Below are 27806 nucleotides of genomic sequence, written 5' to 3' on the forward strand. Positions count from 1 at the left end.
ACTGTAACTATTTTCACGACATCCGGAGTAGTCCATACTTCTGATTTGCGGAGTATGCAAACGAAGCAAACAATGAAGTCACCGATCTCCATCCGACACCACCATCACTCAATTTCTGAATCCAATTGAGATTGTTTCTACCATATACTATATTCCGGCGCTTACAGATCCCCATGATATCCAGATAACCTCGAAATCGTCTAAATCGACGCGGACCAAAACCAAGAAACAAACCGATCCCCCAAAAAAGAAAGCAAAATGCCCCCCACACACATACCAATCCCCCTCTTCGCCAACACTCAACTCTCCCTCCTGCACACCGAACACCAAGCCGAAATCTCCTCCTCCTCGCTCGCCAGCACAGCAGCCTCCGTCTCTCCCTCCACGCGACGAACGCTGCAAGCAACCGGCTACGCGCTCACGGGCTTGATACTCAGCCAGACGAAGACGGGGCTCGGGGGACGAGTGGTCGGCGAGTTTGCTGCGGATCCGGCGACTGCTACGAAAGGGAAGGATAAGGATGAGGGGAAAAGTGGGGAGCCCGGGTTAGGTGCACACGGGATCCGCGTTGGGGATGTGGTGCGGGTGAATGATATCGGATCTGGGGCGAAGAAAGCCGGGAAAGAGAAGGAGAAGGAGAAGGGGAAGGATAGTGGGAAAGGGCTCGAGGGTGTGGTGACGAGGGTCGCGGAGAGGGCTGTCTGGATAGCGTTTGGGCAGAGAGGTGGGAACACGGGGTCGCGGTCGAGGGAGGATGATGAGGCGATTGAGGAGTTGTGGGGGAAGAAGTTATGGCTGTATGTGCTTTCCTTGGATTGGGCTTAAATTGGGTATGTTGCTAATGGTGTGGTGCTGTGGTGTAGGATCAAATTGGCCAACGATGTGACGTTTCGACGGATGAACCAGACAATGGAGAAAATGGCGAAGATGACGGAAAACGAGCATACGCATTTCATGCGCGTCGCATTTGGGTATACGACGCCGTTACAAGTCGACTATGAAGGTGTCGGTTCTGTGGAATTCACCGATCCGACGCTCAATGACTCGCAGAAGGAAGCCATTCGATTCGCACTCGCGTCCAAGGATGTCGTCCTCATCCATGGTCCACCGGGAACGGGAAAAACACATACACTGATTGAACTGATCCTGCAGATGGTGCAGAGGAATCAGCGGGTGCTTGTCTGCGGACCATCGAACATCTCAGTCGACAATATCGTGGAGCGATTGGCCCCGAAGAAAGTCCCAGTTGTACGGATAGGACATCCGGCCCGTCTGCTGCCGTCCGTCCTCGAGCATTCTCTCGAAGTCTTGACCCACACGTCCGAGGCAGCTGGCATCGTTAAGGATGTCCGCGCTGAAATAAACGACAAACAAGCCAGCATTCGTAAAACGCGAACCGGACGGGAAAGGAGAGCAATCTATGACGACCTGAAAGAACTACGACGCGAATTCCGAGAACGCGAGTCCAAATGCGTGGACAACTTAGTTCGCGGCAGTAGCGTGGTCCTTTCCACCCTGCACGGAGCCGGGGGCCACCAGCTGAGGAATTCAAAGTTTGATGTGGTGATTATTGACGAAGCTAGTCAGGCCCTTGAGGCTCAGTGCTGGATTCCGCTGTTGTCCGCCTCAAAAGTGGTCCTTGCGGGGGATCATCTTCAGCTGCCTCCTACGGTGAAATCGACTGTGCAGAAGTCGAAGGATTCGAAGGCACAAAAGAATGGCAATAATGACGCCAATCTCAGCCCAGAAGAGAAGGAAATTGCCAAAAGCATCTCGTTAGAGCGAACTATGTTTGATCGACTATTGTCGCTCCACGGCCCAGGCATCAAGAAGATGCTCACTACGCAGTATCGGATGCACGAGAAGATTATGCGCTTCCCGTCCGACGAACTATACGAATCAAAGCTTATGGCGGGCGAAGCCGTCAAAGCCCGACTGCTGAAAGACCTACCATATGAAATTTCAGAAACCGATGACACCAAGGAACCCGTCGTATTCTGGGACACGCAGGGCGGGGATTTCCCCGAGAAAACCGAGGACGACGACATTGGCAAGAAGGAAGCTCTACTAGGCGAAAGCAAAAGTAATGAGATGGAAGCTATGGTCGTCGCCAAGCACGTGAGCAACCTTGTGGACGCAGGCGTCCGCCCCGAAGATATCGCGGTCATCACGCCGTACAATGGCCAATTAGCGGTACTATCGCAGATGCTGCGAGAAAGGTATCCCGGTCTGGAATTGGGAAGTGTGGACGGGTTCCAGGGTCGAGAGAAAGAAGCCGTCGTTGTTAGTTTGGTACGAAGTAATGATGAGCATGAGGTGGGATTCTTGGGGGAGAGGCGGAGATTGAACGGTATGGGACCCGATATTAATTCCCACGGAGTAAGCCCGGCATGCGGAGTACACAGTGCTAACTAATTATTTCACTAGTTGCCATGACCCGTCCCAGGCGCCATCTATGCATATGCGGTGACTCGGAAACTATTAGCAGGTGAGCTGAACCCCCGACAAACACCTGTTTATTGGATATTATTGACATGGTTGTGGTAAACAGAGGAAGTAGTTTTCTGAAGCGCTGGATGGCATTCCTGGAGGAACACGCCGATCTGCGATATCCGGATGCAGGTGAACTGGTGTGATAAGCCATGCACTCCGTGCAGAGCACGTACTTCGGGGTACGTCACCTCGAAAAGAGTAGTTCTATTGGTTTGCATTGACCGTGTGGCACGAGGAAGATATTGCATGAGCTAAGCATATACCCAATCACCATTCTCCAACGCAATACAAATTCCAACACAGCAATCCTGCGGAGAACTCCGGCACCCATTGAAATTTAATCACTCAAACATGGAGAATAATAATGCCCTATCCCACAAACTCTGACTGCAGCCCGATAATATGCCGAAAGTGTGAAAAGCCAGCCCGACTGCACTAATATCAAAGCAGCAATTCAGTCGAATGCTTTCTACAGAGAAGAGCAGTTAACCTGCCGAAATCGGATGATCATCCACAGCTAAGGTTTAGCGTGGTTCTGGGCATCGACTTTTTCGGATTGAGATCGGCAGGAACTATTCCACTTGTGGAGAGTGCTGAACCCGGGATTGCGGAAAGTGTACAGGGGGTTCTGCAGGATCCCTGAAGACCCTACCCTGGTATATCTGGGGTGCATACATGATAGCATACCTCGTGGACACAGCTGTCCGGCGCTTGAACCGGACGTAGCAACCAACAACAGTATGCGATGAGTAGGCAAACGTAAACATACCGCACTAGGCTACATTGTAATGTACAAACTCATACTTTAAACCAAACTAAACTCTGACAGTTGATCACCTCATACTGGGCCATTGTTGGTGGATCTCGTTATTACCTCTGCGTATCTCGGCAGATTAACTTCCAATAGTTCTCCTTAGCATGCGGGCTTTGGTCATACCCACCAGCAATTTTGTCGAGTAAACCCAGTCTACGGAGTATAGCTCGCCCCGTCGGTGTCCCTGGCCTCCAGGGCAGTAGATGGTGATGAGCATATATGAAGGGAAGCTTTCCTCTTTCCTGGGCGATTGTCAAGACCATTGAACCTCAAAAGTCTCCTTACTTCCGATCCCGATCTCGTCTTTTTGTCCTCAAGGTCATTCACAATGAAGCTCTTCGAATCACTGAAGCTTCTCCCCCTCCTTGTGGCAGCACAAGCCACAGCCTTCCCCATAATCAAAATCGCCGCCCCCAGCTTAACAGACTCCTCCGACTCTGACTCTCACAACAACACCGAAACAACCTCCCACTCCCCCTCCTCCCAAACAACCGCCTACAGTAACAACTGGTCCGGCACCGTCCTCAGCCAGCCCCCTTCGGGCGACGAATTCACCCATGTCTCCACCATGTTCACCATCCCAAAGGTCTCCTCCGACGGGCTAGACTCGTACCAATCCGCCTCCGTCTGGGTCGGCATTGACGGCGCCACCGTCTCCGACGCCATCCTGCAGACCGGCGTCGACGTGGGCATCCGCGACGGCTCCCCGCTTTACACCGCCTGGTACCAATGGTACCCGGAGGCCTCAGTAACATGGCCCGACTTCGAGCTGCAAGCCGGCGACGTCGTGGTGACAACCGTCAACGCAACCTCCAAGACCTCTGGCATCTGCATCGTCGAGAACAAGAGCACCGGCCAGAAGGCCACAAAGACCCTCGAATCGCCCAACCCCTCGTCCACACTGTCTGGCCAGAACGCAGAATGGATCGTGGAAGACTTCCTCTCTGACGGGAAGCCCGTGCCGCTGGTGGACTTTGGAGAGATTACGTTTGAGGAGAGCAGGGCGGAGACGAAGAAGGGGAAGAGCGTTGGGGTGTCGGGTGCGACGCCGTATGTTATGGTTATTGACGGCGAGCAGGTTAGTGAGGTGGATATTGTGAATGACTCGCAGTTTAAGGTCAAGCATACCTAATGTAATATGTGTATGACTGCATGGTTTATGATATAGTTAGATACCTGTAATAGATAATGATAATAGAAAAGTTGTCAACTAGAGCAAATGTATCCAGCTAGGAGATGAGTTCTCCAGCGTAGACTCTGGTTCCGCCCACATCTTCACCACACGGATGTGGAGTGTCGCTTCATGAGTTATCAGACTCAGGATTTTATGAATTCTCCATATCGTCTCAGTCTTGCGCACATCAGCTGGGATGGTTTCTCAACAAACTGCACAAGTCAGCGCAGAGTGTGCTGGTTTTCATTGTCTGAGCTCCTTACCCGTTTGGTTGTTGATCGAGGTTGTTTTTAATGCCTTCCTTCTCTTATGCTTTCATGCGAGACTCAGAGTATCGACACTGTAATTCATGTTGGTAGGGTTCTTATTCTTCATCTTCACAAGACTTGATGTGTCTTTTTCCGACACAACGTATCTGGCGCGCTTGCAATTCGCATACGACAGGTGATTTAGCCTGAGATTGGACGTTCTTACCGTGAATTTGTTCGCCACGGCCACCGCTAGGAGTCTGGTCACCCCGCGGGTTGCCAGAAACATGTTAATCTTCGCTTAATGCTGTCCACGCATACACCTTTGCTGTTGCTTTTCATTCTAGATTTCCTCTGGAGTTGCGAGGTTTTCGATAATGTTTTTTCGCCTACATATCCGACAATGAGCGCCATTTCAATGGAATTCGGAGAGATAGGTACGGCAACGACTCGCCGCGCTTTGCTACTATTGATAAGTCGTATGCGTGCCTTCTGCCTCGGACTTGTGCTACATCACGACAACAATGCCGTGATTGGTTTTCTCTTTACTTTGTGTTCGTCAATTGACGAGTAACATATGTCTCTTGGTAAATCCTGACAGTGATGGCGTTGAATTGCAGCTGGTCTCTCGATGATTCTGGGGCCCGCTACTCGACTTGTTACCTCCATGTGCCTCTATCAAGTTAATAACTGACGGAACATAAAAAGTTCCCCTTTGTACAAATAGCGACGGCTGTAGGAATGAAGTAACGAGTAAGGCTTTCACTTCTTATTTGTAGTGCTGTCAGCCATGCTGTCGCTCATGACACGCAGAGCCCCTTGATTGAGATTCTGGCATTGCCGCCAGAGTTTTTCAATTTCCATATGTGGATAAGCTGGTGTTCTTGAGATGAGTCCTCAAATGCAACATCATCCAGTAAAGCAGCTGAACGGCGAGTGTGTATTGTAGTCAGCATAAGTGAGCACGGAGACACAGATAGCGGAGCTAATGCTCTAACCGGGCTTGGGGAAACCCTGCCACATTCCCGGCCGTTTTAAACACAGTCAGCCGTATAAGGGTATGCTCGATCGCAAGCGTGCGAGCACAGGCCATTTTTATTCGAAAATCATATCTGGTTTTATGAGGCTAGTTGTTCTTAAGCGATGTATGGCTGCCAATGCGATCTTCCAACTACGGTTCGACAATATAGGCTGCTGGAAGAACCCCTTGGTTATGTCATGACCCAGAACCGTGGTTAGGCAAGAGATGAGATTGTAAATCGTCGGAAACGTTTCGGAAAAACTTGGATCGGATTATTTGGATAGATGTACTCGCGACTACGCCCACCGCTTTCGTCTTTGGAAGCGGGCGGGCGTAGTCGCAGTACTCTGTGAAGTCTGTACGGAGTAGATGTGATCAAGGAATAGTGATTATTTTTCTCCCTTGCCTCCAAGTGAATTCGAGGAATAACATGCCTGGCCGGAGTGCTGGTATCTGTCTTCATTCACTTTGAAGAAGTTGGAGACTCAAATTACACAACTGCATAATTGTTCATCATTCATAAATTATGATCACCACTCATAATTGTGTCTACACAATGCTCCATGATTATGATTTTACATCCGACTTGGTCGCTTTCTGGTCGTTGCTTCTCTGCAAATATAGATGAACGGTGGCTGATTCTTCCGTACTGGATCTCGGCATTGAACATTTCGCTACCACAGTTGTTGAGAACGGAAGCATACGGCTCATTGTCCCAAAGAAAAATGTCTTCACTACATATTGCCGTAAAGTGCAATTAGGGTTTTTTTTTTTTTTTTGTCCTCGTGACAGACGAGGTGTTCTGGACCCTGAATGTATGGAATACGAGAATATATATCGGGAGTTACATCATGACCGGGCCGGATGTATCCAACGCCGGCTCGGCCGGTAAGTATGCTGAAAAGCGCACACGGGACTCTTTCCAATCGACTCGACTCCCGGGTTCCCGATCAGTCTGTGGATGTTGTCGGATGACAGCAGTCTGGAGATGCCATCGCGTGGTGAGTCTCGCGTGGCTAGACTACGGAGTAGCGATCGTCTCAATATCTGTTACAAGAGCGTGTCATGCCACGATTAAAGGCGCACCATTTCCTCAAAGTGAGTACTCCCGTCAGTGCCCGACATTCCGTAGGTGTTTCCATCGTTCTTCATCGTGCATAGTATACGAGTCATGATGTCAGCGTGCATTCCTGCGACGAGGAATATAACTCATCTTCCATTATTGCGGCATGATCGCTGCAGAACGTGATGTAGAATTCTACTCGTACGGACGACATACCCTGTATAAGGACTTTAACGACGACATGTAACACCCTATTCAGCCACGTACATAAGATCTGGAGAATGGGGAAGGCTCCGTATGGAGTGGACTACTCCGGACTCCGGGCGTTCAATCAACGCCGTGTATGGAGTGCATAAGCGCAGCACTCGGCCGTGTACGGTCATAACCGCAATGCAGATTTTTATGACGATGTTTCATATTATGTACTCCAGAGTACCAATAATAATTTGTTGAGAGCGAGGAGTTGGCGTGTAAATAGACTTAACCAAGCCAAGTAAGCCAAGTAGACCAAGCGAACAAGACCGCGGTAACTCGTGAAAGTAACCAATTCAACCATCGGGATACGAAAAGACACCCCACCGATTGGAGAAACCAAGTTTTTCTCCGCAGGCCGTGCCGATTATCATTGCACAAGAATTCCCGAAGTCGGCCCGAAGACTCTCCAATTGGCCCGAATGGCCCTACAACGCTCGCCGATCTCCGTGGTTTAGCCGGTCAACAAAGTCTCTTTTGGGTATCTGGATATGCTGGCCTGAACTCTATGCACTCTATGCTGGGATTATCTGGTTCCGATACCGTATATCGTATAGCGTACGGAGCAGTACCGTGACCGTAGAGGCTCCCGTTGGTGCTCGCTCTGCCCGAGTCGGGTCGGCGCCGGAAGAGCATTGCCCGATCGGGATGCCGTTCGGAATGGCCATACAAGTACACCACCCCTCTGTTCCTACTCTGGAGTATTAAATAATGGTTTCAAGTGATCTTTTGAAACGGAAAAATGAGTTCATCGCTATGCTCAGGGCCTGACCTTGCGTAAGGAACTACATTAAGATGCTCGTAGAATTATACTCGTAGCTGCCAAAAAATTCTTATACTTAACCTTCTCTATTCGAACCACGGCACAATGGATTAAAGGGGAAACTCAGTACCGGCTCGGTGTCATGCCGAATAGATCCTCCGAGATCCACCCGATGTCATGGCACTGCGCTCAGCGTTCTTGTCAAGTTCTTCACCGGATGCTGTACCAGGCAAGAAGCCCTGGTTTTTCTCGTCATTCTTGTCAATTGCGACGAACGGTCAGCGTCAACCAGCAATCAGAATTACCGCCCTCCGTCCGGGGCACTCCAGGTCAGACAGACGTTGCATGTTGTTGGGCTAAAAAAGAAAACATGGAGAACAAAACGCGGAGAACAGTCACGAGGCCCAATCACCGGCCCGACTGTCATACGGTGATTCCCCGAGGTTTACCAATCCTTTTCCAGCATGCTTCCAGACCCACGGTCCCTTCCCGATTTGGTACCTTGTACGGGCTCCGGATGTCGTGGGTGAGTTCCATGGAGCGCGAATTCCATGGCACTCTGTGACGCCACGATGCCAAAATGTCGATGGTTACTTATATCCACGATTTCCCCCGGAATTGTTGCTGCTCCAGACTGTCTCCCCATCTTTTCTCTTTACCTCTTTACTTGATACCCTTGCATTCTTTCTTTCTTTCTTTTTTTTGGTTAAGTCAAGATGGATTCGAAAGATCAGTCCAACCAGCCTTCTCATACTGAGAACGCTTCGACAAGTTCCTCGCAAGAGAAACCCCAGTTTGGACGTCTCGTCGGTGGGAAGTACGCCCAAGAGGTCAACGATGATGAGTCCTTCCCCGAATACGGCTCGCTGCAACAAGTCGACGTCGATATTCCCTTGACCTTCACCGAAACAACAAACCACAATGGCAGACAAATTATCATCCTCGATTTCCGCCATGGCGATCCCGAAAACCCCTTCAACTGGAGCGGCAAGAAGAAGGCCTTCCTGAGTTCGCTGCTCTGCCTCATGACCCTCTTCATCGGTCTCGCAACAACAGCCTACAGCTCCGGTATCTCGAGAATGTGTGAGGAATTTGGCGTCTCGGAAGAACTGGGCCAGCTGGGTCTGTTCTTCTTCAACTTCACCTGTGCCCTCGCTCCCATGTTCCTGGCCCCCTTCTGTGAGTTGGTCGGTCGTAAGATCGTCTACGTCGGTGGATACGTTTGCTTCGCTATCATGTTCATTGGCCTCTCGCTGGGCAAGAACATCGCTACCATCCTCGTCTGCCGTGCCCTGCTGGGTCTCTTCGGTTGTATCGGTACCATCCTGGTCGGTGGTACCTTCGGTGACATGTACACGCCTGAAAACCGTGCTATCCCCATGGCCTCCTTCTCCTACATTGCTATCCTGGGTACCGTGGGTGCCCCCATCTACGCTGGTTTCATCGACCAGGCCCTCGGCTGGCGCTGGGTTGAGGGTATCCAGGGTCTCGCCAACATCCCTCTCGGTATCGCCATCATCGTCTTCTTCCGTGAGACCCGTGGCTCTGTCGCCCTGAACAAGCGTGCCAAGGCCCTCCGCAAGGCCACCGGTGACGACCGCTACATCACCCGCACCGAGCTCGAGGCCCCCGGTGTCAAGGAAATGCTCCACAACTCATCTGTCAAGGCCGTCAAGATGCTCTTCACCGAGCCCGTCGTGTTCTTCTTTGGTCTCTGGATCGCCTTCGCCTGGTTCCTGACCTTCCTCTTCCTTTCTGTCATCCCCATCACTTTCCAGGAGAAGCACGGCTGGGGCGAGGGTGCCGCCGGTTTGCCCTACATCTCGCTCTGCATTGGTACCACCATCGGATTCGGCATGAACTTCTTCCAGATCCGCAAGTACAATTCGCTCCGCGTCGCCAACAACGGCCGCGTGCAGCCCGAAGCCCGCCTCTACGGTGCCCTCTTCGGCGCCATCTGGCTCCCGATCGGTCTCTTCATCTACTCCTTCACTCAGTACGCCTACCTCGTCTGGGTCGGTCCCATCATCTCCCTCGCCCTCATCACCATCGGTATCTTCTTCATCTTTGAGTCCTGCTACTCGTTTACCTCGGACTGCTACGGCGAGAACTCCTCCTCTGCCATCGCGGGCCAGGGTCTCATGCGTAACACGCTCGGCGCTGTCTCGCCGCTGTTCGCCTCGCAGTTCTTCCACAACGTCGGTAGCCAATACGCTGGGTTGATTCTGGCGCTTATCGCTACCGTCCTCACTTTCCTTCCGTTCGTCCTGTTCAAGTTCGGGCCGCAGATCCGCGCCCGGTCTAAGCTTGCTAGCTCGACGACTCGGGCTATGGGTGTGGACTAATTTGTTTTATGATTTTGTTTTTTTGTTGCATATAGATATTTTATTGTACTGTTATTGAGCACTGCATGTATGTATAGATATACCAACGCCCTTTGACAGGGTGTCTTGTTTTGCATGTGTACAGGACGGGTACGAATCAAACCGAGTCATGAACCACTTTTCTTCCTTCAGATATACTCCGTAGTACATCGTAAATTTACTAGAAAAATCTTCACATAACTCATGTTCGCCACGTGAGGCGACATGACGTCATATAGCCACCACCGAGTCGGCTATGCAGTGCCGTTTTCGTATTCACACGGCATCCCGAATCAAGTTTGATGCCGACCCCGACAAGATGCCGGTACTCCGTACGGAGTAGGGGTCGATATGTGGGTTCCGGGATGTCCCTACATACGGTGTAGTGCTCCATGTGCCTTGATTTCGCATCCACTTCGGATGTAAACGAGATGTGTAAGCGATAATGGTGGGTACAAATATGCCAATGATATTGGGCATAGAGTGTCTGATGAGGTGAATGGGTGCGAGCAATGTGCGGCGTTGGTGGAGGTTTATAGTTACTTCTATGGCGGCCTCCATGCCCTTCTATCTTGATGCCTATCGTAGAGCCCGGCGCAATAGATATACGTGGAGCTCTTGGGTATCTTGAGAATAGGATCCTCCGGGCACCGTAGTGTTATGGTTACACAAAGGTCAACCAAACCTGCAGATACAAACACCAGCTTACTCGTTTCTTCTAGGCTACTTTATTGTTTTCTCCACTGGTCTGTTCTCCAATCCGCAGTTTGGTCACACCAGCAAAGCCAGATAGTCTACGGAGTTTACTATGCCCGAAACAGCGAGCCCAGAATGGCACGGATGCGAATATTCTTCGCCATCCTAGCAGCTTTTCATCAGCAGGTTGAATAGTATCTATGACTCGATCGAATGTCTTGCATCTACATTCTTGGACACAGAAAAGAGTCATGTTTCTTCAAACCTGCAACCTCCATCAAGGACTATCCCATAAGTTTCCAACCCGGAGATGAGTATCTTAAACACCAACAAAGCGTCCACGAATAAATAAGGGAGTATGAAAACAATCCACGCAAAAGCCGCCAGGCTGCCTATACGCTTGCCTACGAAACGATTTGGGCCTTTAGTGCTCACCAAAGAACAGGCCCTGAGCGTATTGACGATGACCTCAGTGCTCTAACTGACTGGCTACCAGTAGAGGATGTCCATGGGTGACCATAGTGACATCAAAGACATTAGCTAACATTCATTTGGATAGGGATTTTGACGATGCCACTGTTCTTGCAGAGAGATTCACTACCCTTTCCTGTCCCACTATGGCGCCCCGGGATACCAAAGATTGACCGCATGCCATATTCGTGATGAGACATGATATCACAACACAGGGTGAAGATCTACTCCATAAAGAAGTGCTGACTATAGCAGTGACGAACCAGGCTAGAAGTATCTACCGAACGTAAATACATCCAGATCCTTGTTCTCTCATTTATGGGGGAACTGGAAGGAAGAATACTCCAGGCGTACTTTGATGGAAAGGATTGTCATTTGGAAGACGAAGATCTACCATTTTTGGCCTTTGGAGGATGCTCAGAAGTGGATTGATGTTTTTACCCAGCAGATGGCGAATGTTCCTGTTGATGATACCTTTGAATAATAGAGTTCTAGATAGTTAGAGAGTAGGGAATTTACTGTTTCGCTTGATGCAAAGTAGTCCGATGTCAAAGTAGTCCGATGTCAAAGTAGTCCGATGTCAAAGTGCCCTGTCCACTATATTACCTTGATATCAAATCCACTTCACCTCCAGTCTTACTACATCTAAGCGCAAGTGCTCTATCACTTTAGGAGTCCAACAATGAGTTATAAAGGCATCTACTGCTTGAAGCGATGTATTCGGAGAGGGAATTCACTATATGTCACCTCAATCTACGTCAAAACATCTGTCATCGGATCCCAGCCAGCAGGCTTTCATCAAGCTATACGATATCTATGGCTCGATCGAGAGTATACATTTCCATTCTTAACGGATTATAAAGATGCGGGAAGTTGAAACTGAAAGATAATAGACCTTATGATGTCCACCCAAAGCCATGTCGACATAGCTATAATGAACGGTTGTAAGTTTTTTATGATACATACAGTTCTGCATATTGGATTCTACATAGAGTAGACAGCAGGATTGCCGCTCACTACAGCTTTATAGTTAGGAGTATTTTAACGACATTCACTTATTACACAGCACCTCATTTCAATCAGAACATCTATCACTAGATCCCAGACAGCAACAGGCTCAGGCCTTTTCAGCAGACTAAGCGATCCTCGATTCGCTTGAAAGTCATCGACCTCCATTTCTGACAAACCACACCATACCGATAACATGCGAGGAGTTGAAATGGAAGGATTGTGGGCTCACGCTGTTTAACAGAAGCCATGTTTCTTCGAAGCTGGATCTTGGTCAATGTTAAGAGTCATCCTCATAACCTTAAGTTCTACAACGCTGCTAATGCGTATATTGAGCGCTACAGCATCCAGAAGCTTTTGGAGCACTTTAACTGATTCGAATCAGGCAGAGACGACCACGACTGGACTCTGAAAGGGGAGGGAGGTCAAGCGATTTATCTTGCTGGATTCCAGAAGATCTGTACCGGGAAACCGAATAAGTATGCATTTCTTTTCTTTCTTTATCTCTTCCAGTCTGTCCCCATCCTATCTCATTGCCCACGGTTTTTCGAGTCCAATTATAAAGTGGATCTCCCATGTTTTACACGCACTTGATTTCTCATCTTTCACCATTTACGATTCTAATTGCGGAGTCCTCGGCTAGAACGAATGATAGGAAGGCATCTGAGGTTCAGGATGCTTTGCTATGACATGGGCTGTGAATTCAGTGAATATGAAAGAAAGGGAGGTCTTGTAGGTCATGTGTCATCTCTTCATTATATCACTTCATTCATACATGCAGTGGGATACCCGAAAATAACTGTATCGCCACCGAGACGTATGGTTGGTCAGCAGTGCCGCAACGACAGATGTGCCTAATGATCAAACGGTCCCGGCTTGCTGGAAAGAGGGTCAAAGGTGACATAGAGGCTTGGAGCCACGGCTCTCATGGAAATATTCACTTGATGCAGAAAGAGAAGTCTACTGAGCCATTCTGTACTCAAACATGTCCCGGCTGACTTTTAGCGATAGATCATATTCCCAAAGCCACCATCCCGTGCCGCATCTACAGAATCAATCAAGTTAGGGGAAAAAACTTCTGTTTCACCAAAAAGTCACTCGTCTAGATGCCATCGTCGATTTGAACATCAATCAACTCTAGAAGATTGCAGCGGAGTACATTCGTGCAGAGGCTTACAAACCCGCGTAGCTGGACGATCTGGACACCTTTTATCCTAACATTTGACTGAATCATGCCTTAGAACAGCCCTAACAGGCTCTGTCCTCTTCTCCCTTTTAACTCCGTGATTCAATGCCATCATTGAGTTGGCCATAAATAGAAACTACATGCGTGCAAAGGCCTATGCTTTGACTTCCAGACAGCAATTCACCTGGATGCCTCGGCATACAAGATGAAAAAGGTTTCGACCATGTCCCAACTGACCTTCCCAATGACCTTGTTCATGTCCTATTGGGTTGGGCGTGGTATGATATAAAACTCGCAGTTGAAGACACCAGTGAATAGTGTTTAGGACAAACAACCCCATCAGTCATCCTTTGCCAATTGATGCAGTATATCCTGTATAAGACCACGGGCATGAGGATGATAGTGAATTCAACAAAGACAAAGTCCGATGATGGTGAGGAAAAGACAGTGACTACATCCTTGAATTCAGACACTGAATTCTGCATTTGACGCCCTGGATAATCCTGGGTTCCAGTATATACACACTTAATGAGTCCAAAGAGAAAACATCATTCGGAGGATATGTGTTCTGACGTTATTCGGTGCCTCCTCAGACCTGTTTGGGACTGGAGATTGTGCGATAGTAGCATAGTACTGAGCAACTATCTGTACGATAACTTCCTTGTAATATACCCTACAAATAACATCAACCCTATTAATCCGTCTTTCAGCCTTGATCGCCAGAATCTCCTCTCCCCCTAGAAAGCTTTGTGTCCGGTCTAGCATCCGTATCTATTTGGTCCGGTATAGTTTTGATCGCCTAACATTACCAACTAAACAAAAGGAAACTAAATCCAATATACAAACTTCTCTTCAGACATTAAATTATCTAATAATGCGAATCAATATCATGAATTGCAAGTATCGTGCCTTTTTCGGTACGCTCATCCGACTCGGTGTTGCTTCCGATTCGGATTCTTTTCCATTCCCCGCAGCATCGTACTTGGCTATCTTACCCCAGGGATTGTCTATATAAAAGCGCATATTATTCGCAAAATGGCTTTGAATATAATTCAGATCCTTCAGTCGCATCGTATTCGAATTCCACGCACTCCAGATACCTCACCTTCGGACTCCAACATAAAGCTACAGACAACTATCCAACACAATGGGCTCAATCTCTACAAACAAACCCCACGTCCCCAAACCCGGCGTCTGGTGTCCAGCAGTAACATTCTTCGACCCATCCACCGATGAAATAGATTTCGCCTCCCAGTCCAAATACTTCACCTACCTCTCAACTACCGGGCTAGCAGGCCTGGTCATCCTCGGGACAAACTCCGAAGCCTTCCTGTTGACCCGCGAAGAGCGTTCCCGGGTCATCTCGACAGCGCGTCAGGCTGTTGGCTCGGATTTCCCGCTCATGGCTGGCGTGGGCGCGCACTCGACGAAGCAGGTGCTAGAGCTTGTGCGGGACGCGAAGGAGGCGGGGGCGGATTATGCGCTTGTCCTGCCGCCGGCGTATTTCGGGAAGGCGACGGATATGAACGTTGTCAAGAGATTTTTCAGCGACGTGGCGAGGGAGTCTCCGTTGCCGGTTGTTGTGTATAACTTCCCCGGGGTGTGTAATGGGGTCGATCTTGATTCTGAGACGATCACGGCTATTGTGCAGGAGTCGAAGAAGAGTAGGCCGGATGGAGTGTCGAATGTCGTTGGTGTCAAGCTGACGTGTGCTTCTGTTGGGAAGATTACCCGTCTTGCTGCTACGTTCCCCAAGGAGGAGTTTGCCGTTTATGGTGGTCAGTCTGATTTCCTCATCGGTGGTCTCAGTGTAGGATCCGCGGGCTGCATCGCAGCGTTCGCAAACGCATTCCCCAAGACTGCATCGAGAGTCTATGACCTGTACACGACCGGCAAAATTGATCAAGCAATTGAACTTCAGCGAAAAGCAGCCTTGGCGGAAAGTCCGGTTAAGAGTGGGATTGCGTCGACCAAGTATGCGGCTGCGGTTTTCACGGCACCGTTGGCGGGGATTGAGGGAGCGGAAAAGAAGTTGAAACCCAGAACACCATACGGAGAGCCTGCTGAAGGAGTGAAGAAGTCAGTCAAGGAGGGAATGGGGGGTTTGCTGGAGGTTGAGCAAAGCTTATAGGTTTGAGCCGTTTATAGGGTTATGGCGAGGTTGATGCCAACTGCGTGTCATGGTATCTGTCAGTAGAGTAACACAGGGAGAAATTTTTGAATGCCCAAGTCCAGAGTAAAATGATCACTAAAGGGAGAACAACTCTGACAGCCATAAAGAACTCAATGAAACGAAGCCCTCGGCCGAGAGGACGGTGAATTCACTTGGTTACTCAATATCAGAATGTTCTTTTCCAACCAATTCACCACACATATTACCAAACAGAGTCTTTTGCATTGACCTGTGTTCGTAGGCCACCGCAACGCCTGTTGAAGTAGTTTCCTCGCCGTGCATGAACACGGGACAACCACCAAAAAGACGTATTTCGACGAGCAAGCCAAGACATAAATGTCATCATACGATGCGCTTATAGGCACCATATTGCAATGGAGTGTTTTGTTAGCACAAGCAAAGAGCAAGCAGTGTGAAGCTCTGCCGTCGGGAAGAGTCCGAGCTTGTTTGATATAGCATTTCCCCGAGGCTAGCCCGACAACGATCCGGGGCTGGGGTAACGGCTGCGATGATGTTTCGTAATTAGAATCAGAGAGCTCTATATGGTCGATGTGGATTATATGGATAAATGTATGACCTACATAGCACAACGCCAGCGGGCTTCTACGGAGTCGGCTGAAATGACAGGTCAGCGGGACAGCCAACAAGAACACTGTAACACAAGCCGTCCCGCGTGAAGCATCGGTATCGAGTGCATGTCGGTCACCTGCAGCCTGAGAACGGAGCTTTTGGTGTGCATGAATCTAGTCCACTCCCCGTTACGGTTACCCGATTCATAGGAGCCGAATCCGTAAGCAAGCTCCGGTATGACAAGGTCAATCCTCGGACCGGTGTGAAGACATATAAAGTTCCTCTTCGTCCGATCCGTGTAAACCCGAGGATATGGAATATAATGCCGCATCGTGGGTGGGACTTGACTTAGAGCTGTGTCTATGGCTTCCTGTGCATGTAGGAAATAGTGACCTCCACCAATAAGACTTGTTTAATCTGGCTCAATGGAATAAGCATGCTAAGAGCCGAGCGCGTCTATGTGAAGGACAATTTCCGATTATATTCGGTGCACTTGTATTGTCCGTAGGTGCAGTAAGCCAGACGGCATTCCCGAGATAACAACAAGTGGTTGGCCAAGCAATCATATTTGTGCCGTTCTAACATTAAAACCATATCGGGGTCGGCACGAATACATATTCGTAACATTTTGAGATATTCGCATTCGCATTCGTAGTGCGAAATGTCTACGAATACGAATGCGAATTACAAATATTCGTAACGAATACGAATATATTTGTTATTCGTGCCGACCCCTAAAACCATAGAAGAAATAAACGTGTCTCTGAGTGCAGTTGTAGATTGGACGGGAGAGTGTGTGGAGGCTGAAGTTGGACGGCAGTCTGAGGCAGTGTCATGCTCTCCGCGGGGTTCCCTTTTGGGAATAGCACCTTCTCCACGTGTTTCCCCATTGTATAACGTACTCCACATGCGAATGTAACACACGGGCGAATGTAACACGAAATCGCTCCGCCGCGATGTTAACTCCAACATTTCCACCAATGCACTAAAATTCCATTAATACTATTCAGAATCATCTTCCTCAGACATCTCTACTACTATCTGACAGGAACGCGCATTGTGTCCGGCCTTTCCGCAATTGCCACAGCGCCGCGCGCGTGTCTCAGTCCGTGGTCGCCGACCAGCCCTAATGCGTGTTTCCTCCTTTAGTTGCACCTCAACCTCCATTTGATCCCCTAATTCCTGAGCTTCCAGTATAGAAAGCGACCCTCCTTTCCTTAGACGTGTTTTTTTAGCCCTCCGGCGTTTGCTAAGGGCCTCGTTTGCCGCCCGAAGATCATGAATCTCTGCTTCCATCAAATCCATCTTATGCATTATTCTCGTCGTGCCTTTCGCAAGGATGTCAACAGCATTCAATATTGATGTTGGAGAGCTATCTTGGTGATGAGAGATTCGGCGTTTTATAAGGTTTGTCTGGGATGATGCTTCAATTGGGTTATTTGGCGTTTTAGAGACCCAGCTATGGGAGGTACTCGGTCGTGAATTTGATGGTGTTGGCGTTTTGAATCGGACATCAAGCTTAGATATTACCCTCTCAGGGTCAAAGGGGATAAGTCCAGCCCCTCGAAAACCACCTTCAATATTTTTTCCTGTCATGGTGGCTTGGTACGCGGCGTAAAATGCAGGAAAGAAATCTTCTTTGGTGACATGGGTAATATGCGCCCGCATCAGCCCTTCAATATGCTTACCATAAGCAATCTTCAAAGGGCTAAAGTATCCGACATCAAGAGGTTGAAGGATATGGGACGAATGTGCAGGCATACAGAGTGTAATAATGTTGTTATTCTTGCAATAAAGCTCGAAGTCGGTTGAGTGGTGACTCTCATGGCCATCAAGGATCAGGAGACGATAACGACCGATTGTTCGGGCCTTTGTGTATTTGTCAAAGTGCTTGATCCATTCCAAGCCGAGTTCATTTGTTATCCAACCGCTTTCTGATGTAGCGATAACCCAATCCATTGGTAGTTGATTATTCTGATACCAAGAAAGAAGGTGATATTGACCTTTGACAATGATGTATGGCGGGATCGCCCAGCCACGAGCATTAACTCCCTGGATCACTGTGACCCATTCGCGATTGCCAGGCTGTTTTGCTTTTGCCTTGCCATGTCGTTCAGAGCTTGTGACAACCATTGTAGTCGAGATCACTCCCATCTGAAACCCAGTTTCATCAAAGTTATAGATATCTGCTTCCTGGATGCCATACTTCGCAATTGTGTTTTGAACAAGTGTAAACCAACGACCAATAACTTCTGGGTCTTCGCATAGAGCCCTCTGATAGTCATATTTCCGATTGAAACGAGTTGTGAGCTCTGGGTGCCGTTTGACAAAGGTGCTAGCCCAGTTTACCCCAACGCGTCCCGCGTCGCGCGTTGTGAGTAGTCTGTTGGCCATATCTTCCACACCAGACAACCGAGGAGGAAACCCTTTGGAATCTAGATCAAGTATGTGTTCGACAATTGTTGATTCCTCTAGATCAGTGAGCTTCCGTGAATTGGCTGATATATTGCATCGTGATCGCATGCCACCCCGGCGGCGACTAAGCTTCACATGATCCACGTGATAGATCCTGCCAGCGGCTCGAGCGCTTAGATTTTTATCATTTTGCATAGCTTGAAGGGCCAATATTACTTGGCTTTCATCATGTTTCTGAGGCATCGTTGGGTGTGGTGAAATTTGTAGTAGAAATCGGAAGTCGCGGCGGAGTGATTTCGTGTTACATTCGCCCGTGTGTTACATTCGCATGTGGAGTACGTTAGTCTTTTGCACTTCTTCAAATTTATGCGCGGTTGCTTCCAAAGTATTCAATAATGTCTACGATATAGGCATTGTATTATAATCTATATTTGTTGGTACACTGTACTCTGGACTGAATGTGCCTGTTGTCAACACCCCGCATTTTTACTCCGTCCCGCGGGAAGCCTTCTTCATTACCCCAGCCTACACAGACTCTTGTCCGGACAGGAGGCACTCTTTCGCCAAAGTTACCTTTCTTGAGGTTAGTGCTCCCCACAAATATGACCCTATGGAGACTAATCCATAGGCTTGCAGAGAGAACAGAAACAACGTGCGATTTCTCGCGAATTAGCTGTGGGGACCCGGCGAAACTCCGGGGCTTTTACTGCATCTCACTTCCCCAAGAAAGACCATTGCTTTGTCGGGATCTCGAGAAAATCTGGCAGTAATCCCTGTAAACATGGACCAAATGATCTCGTATTCGAGGCGGGGAATGATATTGGCTTTGGGTTTTGCCCGGGAATGAGGTTCCGACTACAATTCACGAAGGTGAAGATTCGCACGGGTGGTGAAGAGACATCTGGGGTATGGAGAAAGCCCGGAGAATTCGGAGAATTGCACGCTTGATTTGTCGCATCGGGCCGACTGACGCTTGGGCCTGTCCCTGGCTATCTGCCAGAATTGTGGAGGTGGGACATTTGCTGCTGATCTCAATAGGGTTCAATGTGCGGGATACGCTGTACAGGCGGGAGAATGGTCTAGCCAAGAAGCTTTTGCATTGATGCTCTTGTCCCTCCACCGCCGAGTAATACTGTATACAGGGTCATTCCACGATGAGGTAACTCTGACGCTGAGTGTTGCTGTTATGGAGCCTTCCACTTTGCCATGGTATGCCGGTAGTGCTGTTGGGCAAGGTATTGACAAAGACTGGATGCCAAAATGCCGCATATGGAGAGCCGATAGCATATAAATACCCCTTGTTGTGACCCCCGAACTACTCAGCAAACCAGATTATTCCCATTCTTCGAAGTACAATGCGTCTCGGACTCCTTGCCCTACCTTTCCTGGCGGCCACTGTCCAGGCCGCAGACTATTCCGGGCCTCTTCGGCCTCAGGTCCAATTCTCGCCGCCCAAGGGATTCATGAACGATCCAAACGGATTGTTCTATGATGCAAAGCGGAGTATTTACCACTATTACTACCAATGTAGGCATTTCTTGAACCCATTCACAAAGATCACAGCTAACAAGACCAGATAACCCCTCTGAACCAGTAGTCGGTAACCAGCATTGGGGCCATGCTACCAGCCCGGACTTGTACCACTGGACCAACCATCCACCGGCCCTCGAGCCCGACAATGAAGACACCTTTATCTTTTCGGGATCGGCTATCATCGACAGTGAGAACACATCGGGATTTTTTCCTGACCAGGATGATGGTGTAGTTGCCATCTACACTGCTCACTCGCCCACCAAAGAAACGCAGCACATTGCTTATTCCACTGATGGCGGATATACCTTCACCAAGTACGCCAACAACCCCGTTATTGACAGCCATACCGACGACTTCCGGGACCCCAAGGTTATCTGGCACGCTGAAAGCCAAAAATGGGTCATGGTTATCGCTTGGGCCCATGCCCGTAAAATTGGGATTTTCACATCTCCCAACCTCAAGGACTGGACGCCAACATCCAACTACACCCAGGAAGGACTCCCTGGCGTTGAGTTTGAATGCCCCAACCTGGTGACATTCCCCATTGATGACGCGGATTCTGGTGAGACCACAAAGGACGTTCTGGCTATCTCTGTCAACCCTGGTGCTCCGCTTGGAGGTTCCGGTACCTTCTATATTGTTGGACAATTCAACGGAACCCACTTCAACTCCGAAGTTAAGGAAGAGACTCTCTTCGACTTCGCCCGGGACAACTACGCAGCTCAATGGTTCTATGGTCTCCCTGAAGGCAGCAAGCCGGTCTCAATTGGCTGGGCCAGTAACTGGGACTACACAAATGAAGTGCCCTCGGGTGATCGCGAGGGCTGGCGAAGCTCCACCACTCTGCCCCGGGAGCAGACCCTCATCAAGGTCGACGGTGCCTGGAGAGTCGCTCAGGCTCCATTCCAGGGTCTCTCGCCCGTCAAAGGCGACGAGCTCGAAAAGAAGACATTCAGCGAGGGTGACGTCTCTGTCGACTTCTCCAGCGTCGAGTCCAACGCCGTCTACTTCGACGTGGCCATCAAGCACCTCCCGTCTGCCAATGTCACTGGCGAGCTCAGCTTCAACTTCACCTCCTCCGCCTCCGGCGAGTACCTCGACGGCGCCGTCGAACTGAACTCGGGCTCCTTCTGGATAAACAGAGCCGGCACACACCTCTTCACAACAGCAGACAACGGCAACTTCGCTGGTCAATTCGGCACTTCCATTTCCGTGCCTGAATCCGGCCAGTTCACTTTCTCGGGTGTTATTGACCGTTCTGTGTTCGAGGTCTTCCTTGAGGAGGGGAAGCAGAGTGGAACGATGAGTTTCTTCCCTACTAAGCCCTTGGATAAGGTTACCTTCGCGGCTACTGGACTTGGTGAGCATGTTACTGTTGATGTTGGTGTTTGGGGTTTGAAGAGCGGGTGGAGTTCGTGAGGTATGGCTGAAGGATTATGGTTATGATTTACGAATATGTTAAATATATGGCAATTGATACTATTTTGCTGTACCTGTTTGGCCTAGCTTTGATGTATCCATAAAACAATATGGCTTCTGCAAACTTTATATCTCATTCAAGTAGCAACTTATCTCTAGCAGCCTGCACGACGCAAGCCCAGTAACCAATAAAAGACGCGCAAAGACTGCTCTATCATCAGTCATCTCTATGCTCGTACATGATCTCAGAGACCAGTGTCCCACGGCCAGTGGTCTCAATACTTGCTATTGCGGCATGTGTTTCCAGGAGAACCGGATTAAGTAGCGGATATCGATCATCGTAAGAGATAAATGTTCTTATTCTAGACTGGGGTAAATCCTTATTGAAAACAGTCGGGAAGTCATGTTGTCTTGGATCGGTACTGATGAAGAATGTCTGTTCGTTTAAGGGCAACGCAGAACGAGGAGAATTCTTTGCCAAGGTAACGGCCGAGGATCAGCGTTTTGTATACTCTTGATATATTATTGATGATGAAAATGCAAGTTAGATTGGGAAGTAGTGGTAGACAATCTTCAACATAACAATCACTTGAAACAAGAGTAATAACACGCTGGCTATTTCGTAAAACACTGTAGCAAAACACATGTGGCCGTCTCTTTGGAGACATTGCGCTCGTAGCATATTTAGTATTGATCTTGGTCGTCTGGGGCGCTTTTATATCGCTCGCTGAGATAGAAATTTGATAGGCGATAAGATAAGATCACATGATTTGATCCACATTCTTTCGTTGACCTTGCAGGCTGTGCATGTTTATGTCACAGGCTGCTTCATTCTAGGCGTGCTCCAGGCCACAATATTGGAAAGAATCCCCCGTACAAGGCTATCCTTAAAGAGAAAATAGCACGAGTTCTATTCTTGAGGGGTGATGTCACCGCGGAATGGAACTGAATCTCCATCATGATTGGCCAATCGCACCCACTCGGCGCGGAAGGTTGTTGAATACGGTATTGTATTGAATACATATGCAAACCATGCAAACCACGGGCAAAACCCCGTCACCCATGGTAATACCAAAACGAGCGGTGTCGGGAACGCCCTGAGCCGCGATCATACGACTGGAGAAATCACGGGAGAGCGAGACTTCGCTCAGTCAGCACTCGAGCTGGACTCTCTCTTTGGCAACACGTTGAGATGTTGGATGACCGACTGATACGTTGTCAGGCACGCCACAGATATTAACAAAGTGTTACCAGAAGTTCCAACAGAAAACCACCAGGACAGTGCTCCCGCAGTTCCGGCGTTAGTGGACGGGACAGAAGTGTGTTGTGATAAGATCTAATTGACTCCCGGCGTCCCACGGAGCCTCATTCTGCAATTGGTGAGTCTCCCTGCAATCCTCGAGTCAGTAGTCTCTACTCTCAGTACTCCGGAGACGATTGCCACAGACATGCCAATTTAGAAAGGAACAGGAGTATCGTTCTGACAACCTGCAGCTCTTTGTTCTACGGAGTACTCGGGCAGATTCGCCATCCCCCCCCCCCAATCGCTACCGATTGATAACCCAATCAGCCCTGAATCCGACTCCACAGTCCTTATCCTAGACTCATATTAGCGCCTCCCCATTGCTGCTGATCAGCATCCACGCTTGCGAATTTGAGATTTTAAGCCCGCAGCTCGCCCGTTCTGGCTGTTCCACACGCCAGTGCCAGGTACTTTACTGTGACATTTCCCAACAGCCCGGACGTGAGTCAACTCACCTATGTCGAGTCTCTAATTCAACCTAGAGCAAGCCCATTGACGACTGCAGGGCATTCATCATTCTCAGTTGACATCGATAGTAGTCAGATCACCGCGCTGTGCCTCCATGGTTCAGTCGCGGCCTCCTTCTAGAAACTAACAATGTCCTTCGCAGGCATGGAAAACGACTTCCAGCTCTTCTCTCCTGTTCAATCCTCCGATAGGAAAAGCTCGCATACGGACGCCATTCCGCCCTCAACCGATGATTCGCAGGACTGGACGCAGTGGATGAGATGGGACGACCAGGTTTTTTCAGATCCCAAGGAAAATGCTCCTTTCGACGCTTCATTAACATCGCCAAACACTTCGCTTGGAGCCAACTTCTCCCAGCATGAGTTCTCCCCCGACATCGCACAAGGCCTGCCAAGTCTGCCCTTTGACGCCTCGGGCCGAGATCGGAGTGGTATGCTCCCAAGTGACGGCATCCAACAGCAGTCCCAGCCTTCCCTTACCGGTTCCCCCGACTCCCTTGGCACAACTCGTAAGCGAAAGACGAGCAGTGACGACGATGGATCGACAGTCAGCGGAGTCCCTCAGAATGGTGGAAAGAAGATGCCGACTAAGAAGCGGGCCCACAACGTCATTGAGAAGAGATACCGTGCGAACCTTAACGACAAGATTGCCGAATTGCGAGACAGCGTGCCAAGTCTACGGGCTTCCTCCAAGGGTACCAACGGAACCCTCCTTGACGACGAAGATGCAGACGGCGTCACACCAGCCAGCAAATTGAACAAGGCGTCCATCTTGTCGAAAGCAACAGAGTACATCAAGCATTTGGAGATTCGCAACAGACGACTCGAGGACGAGAACACCGCGTTAAAGAACCGACTACGCCAGGTAGACAAGGCAGCTGAACAAACCGTCACATCCGCCGCTTCGGTTTCGTCCCCAAGCAACTACACGGAGTCAGGGGCGAGCTCCTCGCCGAGTGTGTTCTCACATACTGAAGACGCACCTAGCGATCATTCTCCGAGTTCCTTGTATCCACCAGAAGGATTGCTCCAGGTACCTGACTCTTTCAAGAAGATGCAGGCTTCGTCAAAAGACAACGCCTGGTCGCAATCATACATCCAATATCCTTCCAATGGAAATAGGACAACGCAAACAGGTGGCGGCGGCCGTAGGCGGTCAAACTTCCCTAACAAGTACATGCTGGGTGCTCTTGCTGGATTGATGGTTCTGGAAGGCCTGGGCACTGAAGAGGACACCGAATCCAACGAAAAGGGACTGCTGGCGGTTCCCGTCCACCTGCTCAAATACTTACCTCAGATCAACTCGCCATCACTAGCATACTGGAATGCTGTGGTTCGAAGCTACTGGGCTTCATGGCATGCTAGGGCCATCATCCACTTCGGCATCTTGGCCTCTCTCGTCGTCGGAAGCGCATTCGTGGTGTTTGTTTACCTTTTCAATGCGGAACCTAAGCACTCCGACACCTCGTCGAAAGTACCGGTCTCATCCGGATCGTCCTTGTCCCCGTACAACTTCAGACGACAAGCCTGGTTAACGAGCATCCAGCAAGTTGGTGTCCCGCGTCATCGGTTCTTCCGGGAGTGGTATGTCGTAACATCGCGATGTACTGAATACGTTTTGCGATGCCTCATGGGATGGAAGCTCTACTCTCGAATCACGGGTATTACCGAGGAAGATGAAAAGGGACGTGTGAAGACATGGGATATTGCAATCGATGCTCAATTGGCAGGTGGTGATGCCGAGATCAGCAAGAGTCGACTCGTCCTGACCATCTTTGCTGCTGGCACCCTGCCCCGCAGCCCCATGAGGATGATGCTGAAGGCACTGCACTGCCGCATTTTACTCTGGAGAGTTGGAGACCCTGGCTCCTGGAGCTTCTACATTTCGAACGATGTGGCGCGTGCACTTGCAAGATACCAGTGGGATTTGGCTCGACAGATGCATCGCGCGCTGCCAAAGGATCATCCGGATGCCCTTCCGAGTCATCTGGCTGCGCTCCTTACTATTGACAGCGAGGATGTCATGATCGACGGTATCGTACAGCGGGCGGCGAATCTTACGTGGAACCGCCCAACGCAGGAGGCAAGTGATGATCATGAAGCGCTTCTGGATATCGTGGAAGAGGATCCTGCTATTCAGTCTTCGCTGGACGCCCTTGCTGCTTGGTGGTCCTGCCACCTTTTGCAACGCGCCCTCTTGAAGTATTTCGAAGCTAGCTCTGGTGGGCCCGATTCGAAGCAGAGCCGCGACCTTTTCAAATCCAAGATCAATCTCGCTCTTAACGTGGCTCCTCAGCCTTCAGCTGCACACACGCGTGCCCTCGTCATGAAGGCCGTCTTCTTCGAACAGGATCGCGTTAAGAACATTGGCGCCGTTCTTGCTGCGTTGCCCAGTGACAACGGAAAGAACAAGAAGAGCCACAATTTCAATTTCCTGGATTCGTCGCTCCCTGTTCCCGTTCGCGAGGAGATCTGTATTGCAGTCCGTTGTGCCATGATCGCCGCCATCTTTTCGGCTAGGACGACCGGCGACACTTCTCTTCCTGCTTCGTTCACGATGCAGAAGGCGATCAACTGGTTCAACCAGCTGCCTCTCGATCCGGTTGAGTTGACTCTTTTGGGATTTGCGTCTGTGTACCATCTGCTCCATGTTCTTGTGTCCGATACGGATTATCTCTCATCCTCGGACTCCTCGGCAAGCTCGTCCCCTGTACCTAATGCATCTGCTGCCTCATCTGCCGATGATGAAGCGGACGAAGAGGCACCGCAGCCTGTGCGCGATCGTGAACGTATGGCTCCTTCCACATCCTTCCCGAACCTTGGCCGTGTCGCTGCGGAGTTAATGTACTGGGCCCGCAACGCCTACAATCCCGCTTTCTACGGCTTCACGTCCGATCTCGTAGATATTGTTGAGAAGGAGTGCACGTCTCTATGTCAAAGCGCCGGTGTCGACATCGCAGATTACTCTCGACTCCGTGAGCACAAGCTCAAGACCAAGCGACGCAAGAACAAGAAGAGAAGAAAGTCAGTCAAGTACTCGACTGAAGACGGTGTCGGCAATGAGAAGCAGGAGGCGCCTGCCGCCGTCCCGTCTCGGGCTGAAGGGTCTAAGCCTTCGTCTAGTGACGGTACTAAGGGCCACGACCAGAAAGGACTTGGAAAGGCTTGCGCTGAAGCCCCTATCCTTTCGGCATCGTGATTTCAATTTTATCTTTACTCATGTGTATGAAATGATCATTTTGCTGTCTTATGGGCTTATGGATTGTTTTTCAAGGAGTGTTCCCTCGCCAAAAAGGTAGAGGTTCATCTACATTAAAGGCGCTGGTGGATTGTGATCGGTTTCTGGGATCTCTCCTCTCGTTTATGGTATAAACCAGATAATGGGGGATATTTTCTACATAATGTCGGGTGCATTTGGTGCAAGATATGGTGTCTGTTCTTTTTAATATTTTCTACCAATGCTACCTTGTGTCTTTTCTGGATATTGGTGTTGCATCTGTCTACGGTCATAGATTTGTTCCTCGGGGCGTGTTCTGCCGTCACCTACGCAGGCACGATTTTGGACTGTTCGAACATGGAATGAACTCTTTACTTCCCATACCTTGTTTTGTAGCTGCTCCGCGGCAAGTTTTGGGCAGGTTTATGCAGTCCCTTCCGCTCTTACCGTCAGCGATTGAGGCATGAATCCTTCAAGATGCGAGTGTATCATCCGCTTGCGGCCGGACAATCTGCTTTGGCCCCGAACCCTCCATGCTCTTTCCATTTGATCCGCGGTTTGGAAACCACGGGTCAGGGCCATACGAATCGAATTGCCGATTGCTTTTCGGCCTCACCGATTCCTTTAACCCGGTGCTTCGGTATCGACACATGGCCCAGTCCATTTTATGCTGTAGAGTGCTGGTTCTGCACTAGAAGGAGCAAAGGTTCGAAGCTTCTCGGGTTACCACTGTTACAACCCGGCCTCGGGCCGCCGGATCCAGAACCAAGGTTGATCCCTGGAGTTCTCGACATCTATGATATCGACATGTTAGTCTTTTGTCGATCAATAGTGCAGAGCGTGCGCCAATTTTAGCAATGTAGCATACAGTCGCAGACGTGCCTATTATGGCCTTACTATACTGTCTCTGGCAATGACCGGCTCGATAACACCACGCGATCACTCCAAAATGACAAATCAACAAACAAAGGCTGACGTACTTCTATGTCTCTTTCCAATTGCAGTACCACGTTCTATTAAAATGGGGCTTGAACCCGCGCATCCCTGCGTTTCGCCCGGTTTCCGCTTCCGGAAGCGCGGTTTCGTCGCAGTCAACATTGCCTTATGCGGCACTTTCTGCAAGTCTGAACTGGCCTACACTGCTTGATTTGTCTCAC

At 49.6% G+C, this 27806-nt stretch overlaps 6 protein-coding genes across 6 annotated transcripts; all 6 read left to right on the plus strand.

Moving 5' to 3' along the window:
• Nucleotides 1–258: 258 nt before the first annotated feature.
• ACHE_40065S (putative DNA helicase) lies at nt 259–2636 on the plus strand (the record flags this gene model as incomplete). Its single annotated transcript, XM_043278223.1, has 4 exons — nt 259–797; nt 864–2350; nt 2428–2488; nt 2552–2636. 4 exons carry the CDS (start codon nt 259–261, stop codon nt 2634–2636), a joined length of 2172 nt encoding a protein of 723 aa, XP_043136023.1.
• A 999-nt stretch (nt 2637–3635) lies between these two features.
• Nucleotides 3636–4439, plus strand: ACHE_40066S (A4/G1 family peptidase; the record flags this gene model as incomplete). The annotated part of the gene is made up of 1 exon (XM_043278224.1): nt 3636–4439. One exon carries the CDS (start codon nt 3636–3638, stop codon nt 4437–4439), a length of 804 nt encoding a protein of 267 aa, XP_043136024.1.
• Nucleotides 4440–8544: 4105 nt separating this feature from the next.
• Nucleotides 8545–10173, plus strand: ACHE_40067S (MFS transporter; the record flags this gene model as incomplete). The annotated part of the gene is made up of 1 exon (XM_043278225.1): nt 8545–10173. The coding sequence occupies one exon, from the start codon at nt 8545–8547 to the stop codon at nt 10171–10173; it is 1629 nt and encodes a 542-aa protein (XP_043136025.1).
• A 4526-nt stretch (nt 10174–14699) lies between these two features.
• ACHE_40068S (dihydrodipicolinate synthase family protein) lies at nt 14700–15683 on the plus strand (the record flags this gene model as incomplete). The annotated part of the gene is made up of 1 exon (XM_043278226.1): nt 14700–15683. The coding sequence occupies one exon, from the start codon at nt 14700–14702 to the stop codon at nt 15681–15683; it is 984 nt and encodes a 327-aa protein (XP_043136026.1).
• Nucleotides 15684–20065: 4382 nt separating this feature from the next.
• Nucleotides 20066–21662, plus strand: ACHE_40069S (uncharacterized protein; the record flags this gene model as incomplete). Its single annotated transcript, XM_043278227.1, has 2 exons — nt 20066–20237; nt 20287–21662. 2 exons carry the CDS (start codon nt 20066–20068, stop codon nt 21660–21662), a joined length of 1548 nt encoding a protein of 515 aa, XP_043136027.1.
• A 1900-nt stretch (nt 21663–23562) lies between these two features.
• On the plus strand, nt 23563–26631 carry ACHE_40070S (basic helix-loop-helix domain-containing protein; the record flags this gene model as incomplete). The annotated part of the gene is made up of 1 exon (XM_043278228.1): nt 23563–26631. One exon carries the CDS (start codon nt 23563–23565, stop codon nt 26629–26631), a length of 3069 nt encoding a protein of 1022 aa, XP_043136028.1.
• Nucleotides 26632–27806: the final 1175 nt, after the last annotated feature.

This window comes from Aspergillus chevalieri, chromosome 4 (genome assembly GCF_016861735.1).
Source record: "Aspergillus chevalieri M1 DNA, chromosome 4, nearly complete sequence".
Lineage (NCBI taxonomy): Eukaryota > Fungi > Ascomycota > Eurotiomycetes > Eurotiales > Aspergillaceae > Aspergillus > Aspergillus chevalieri.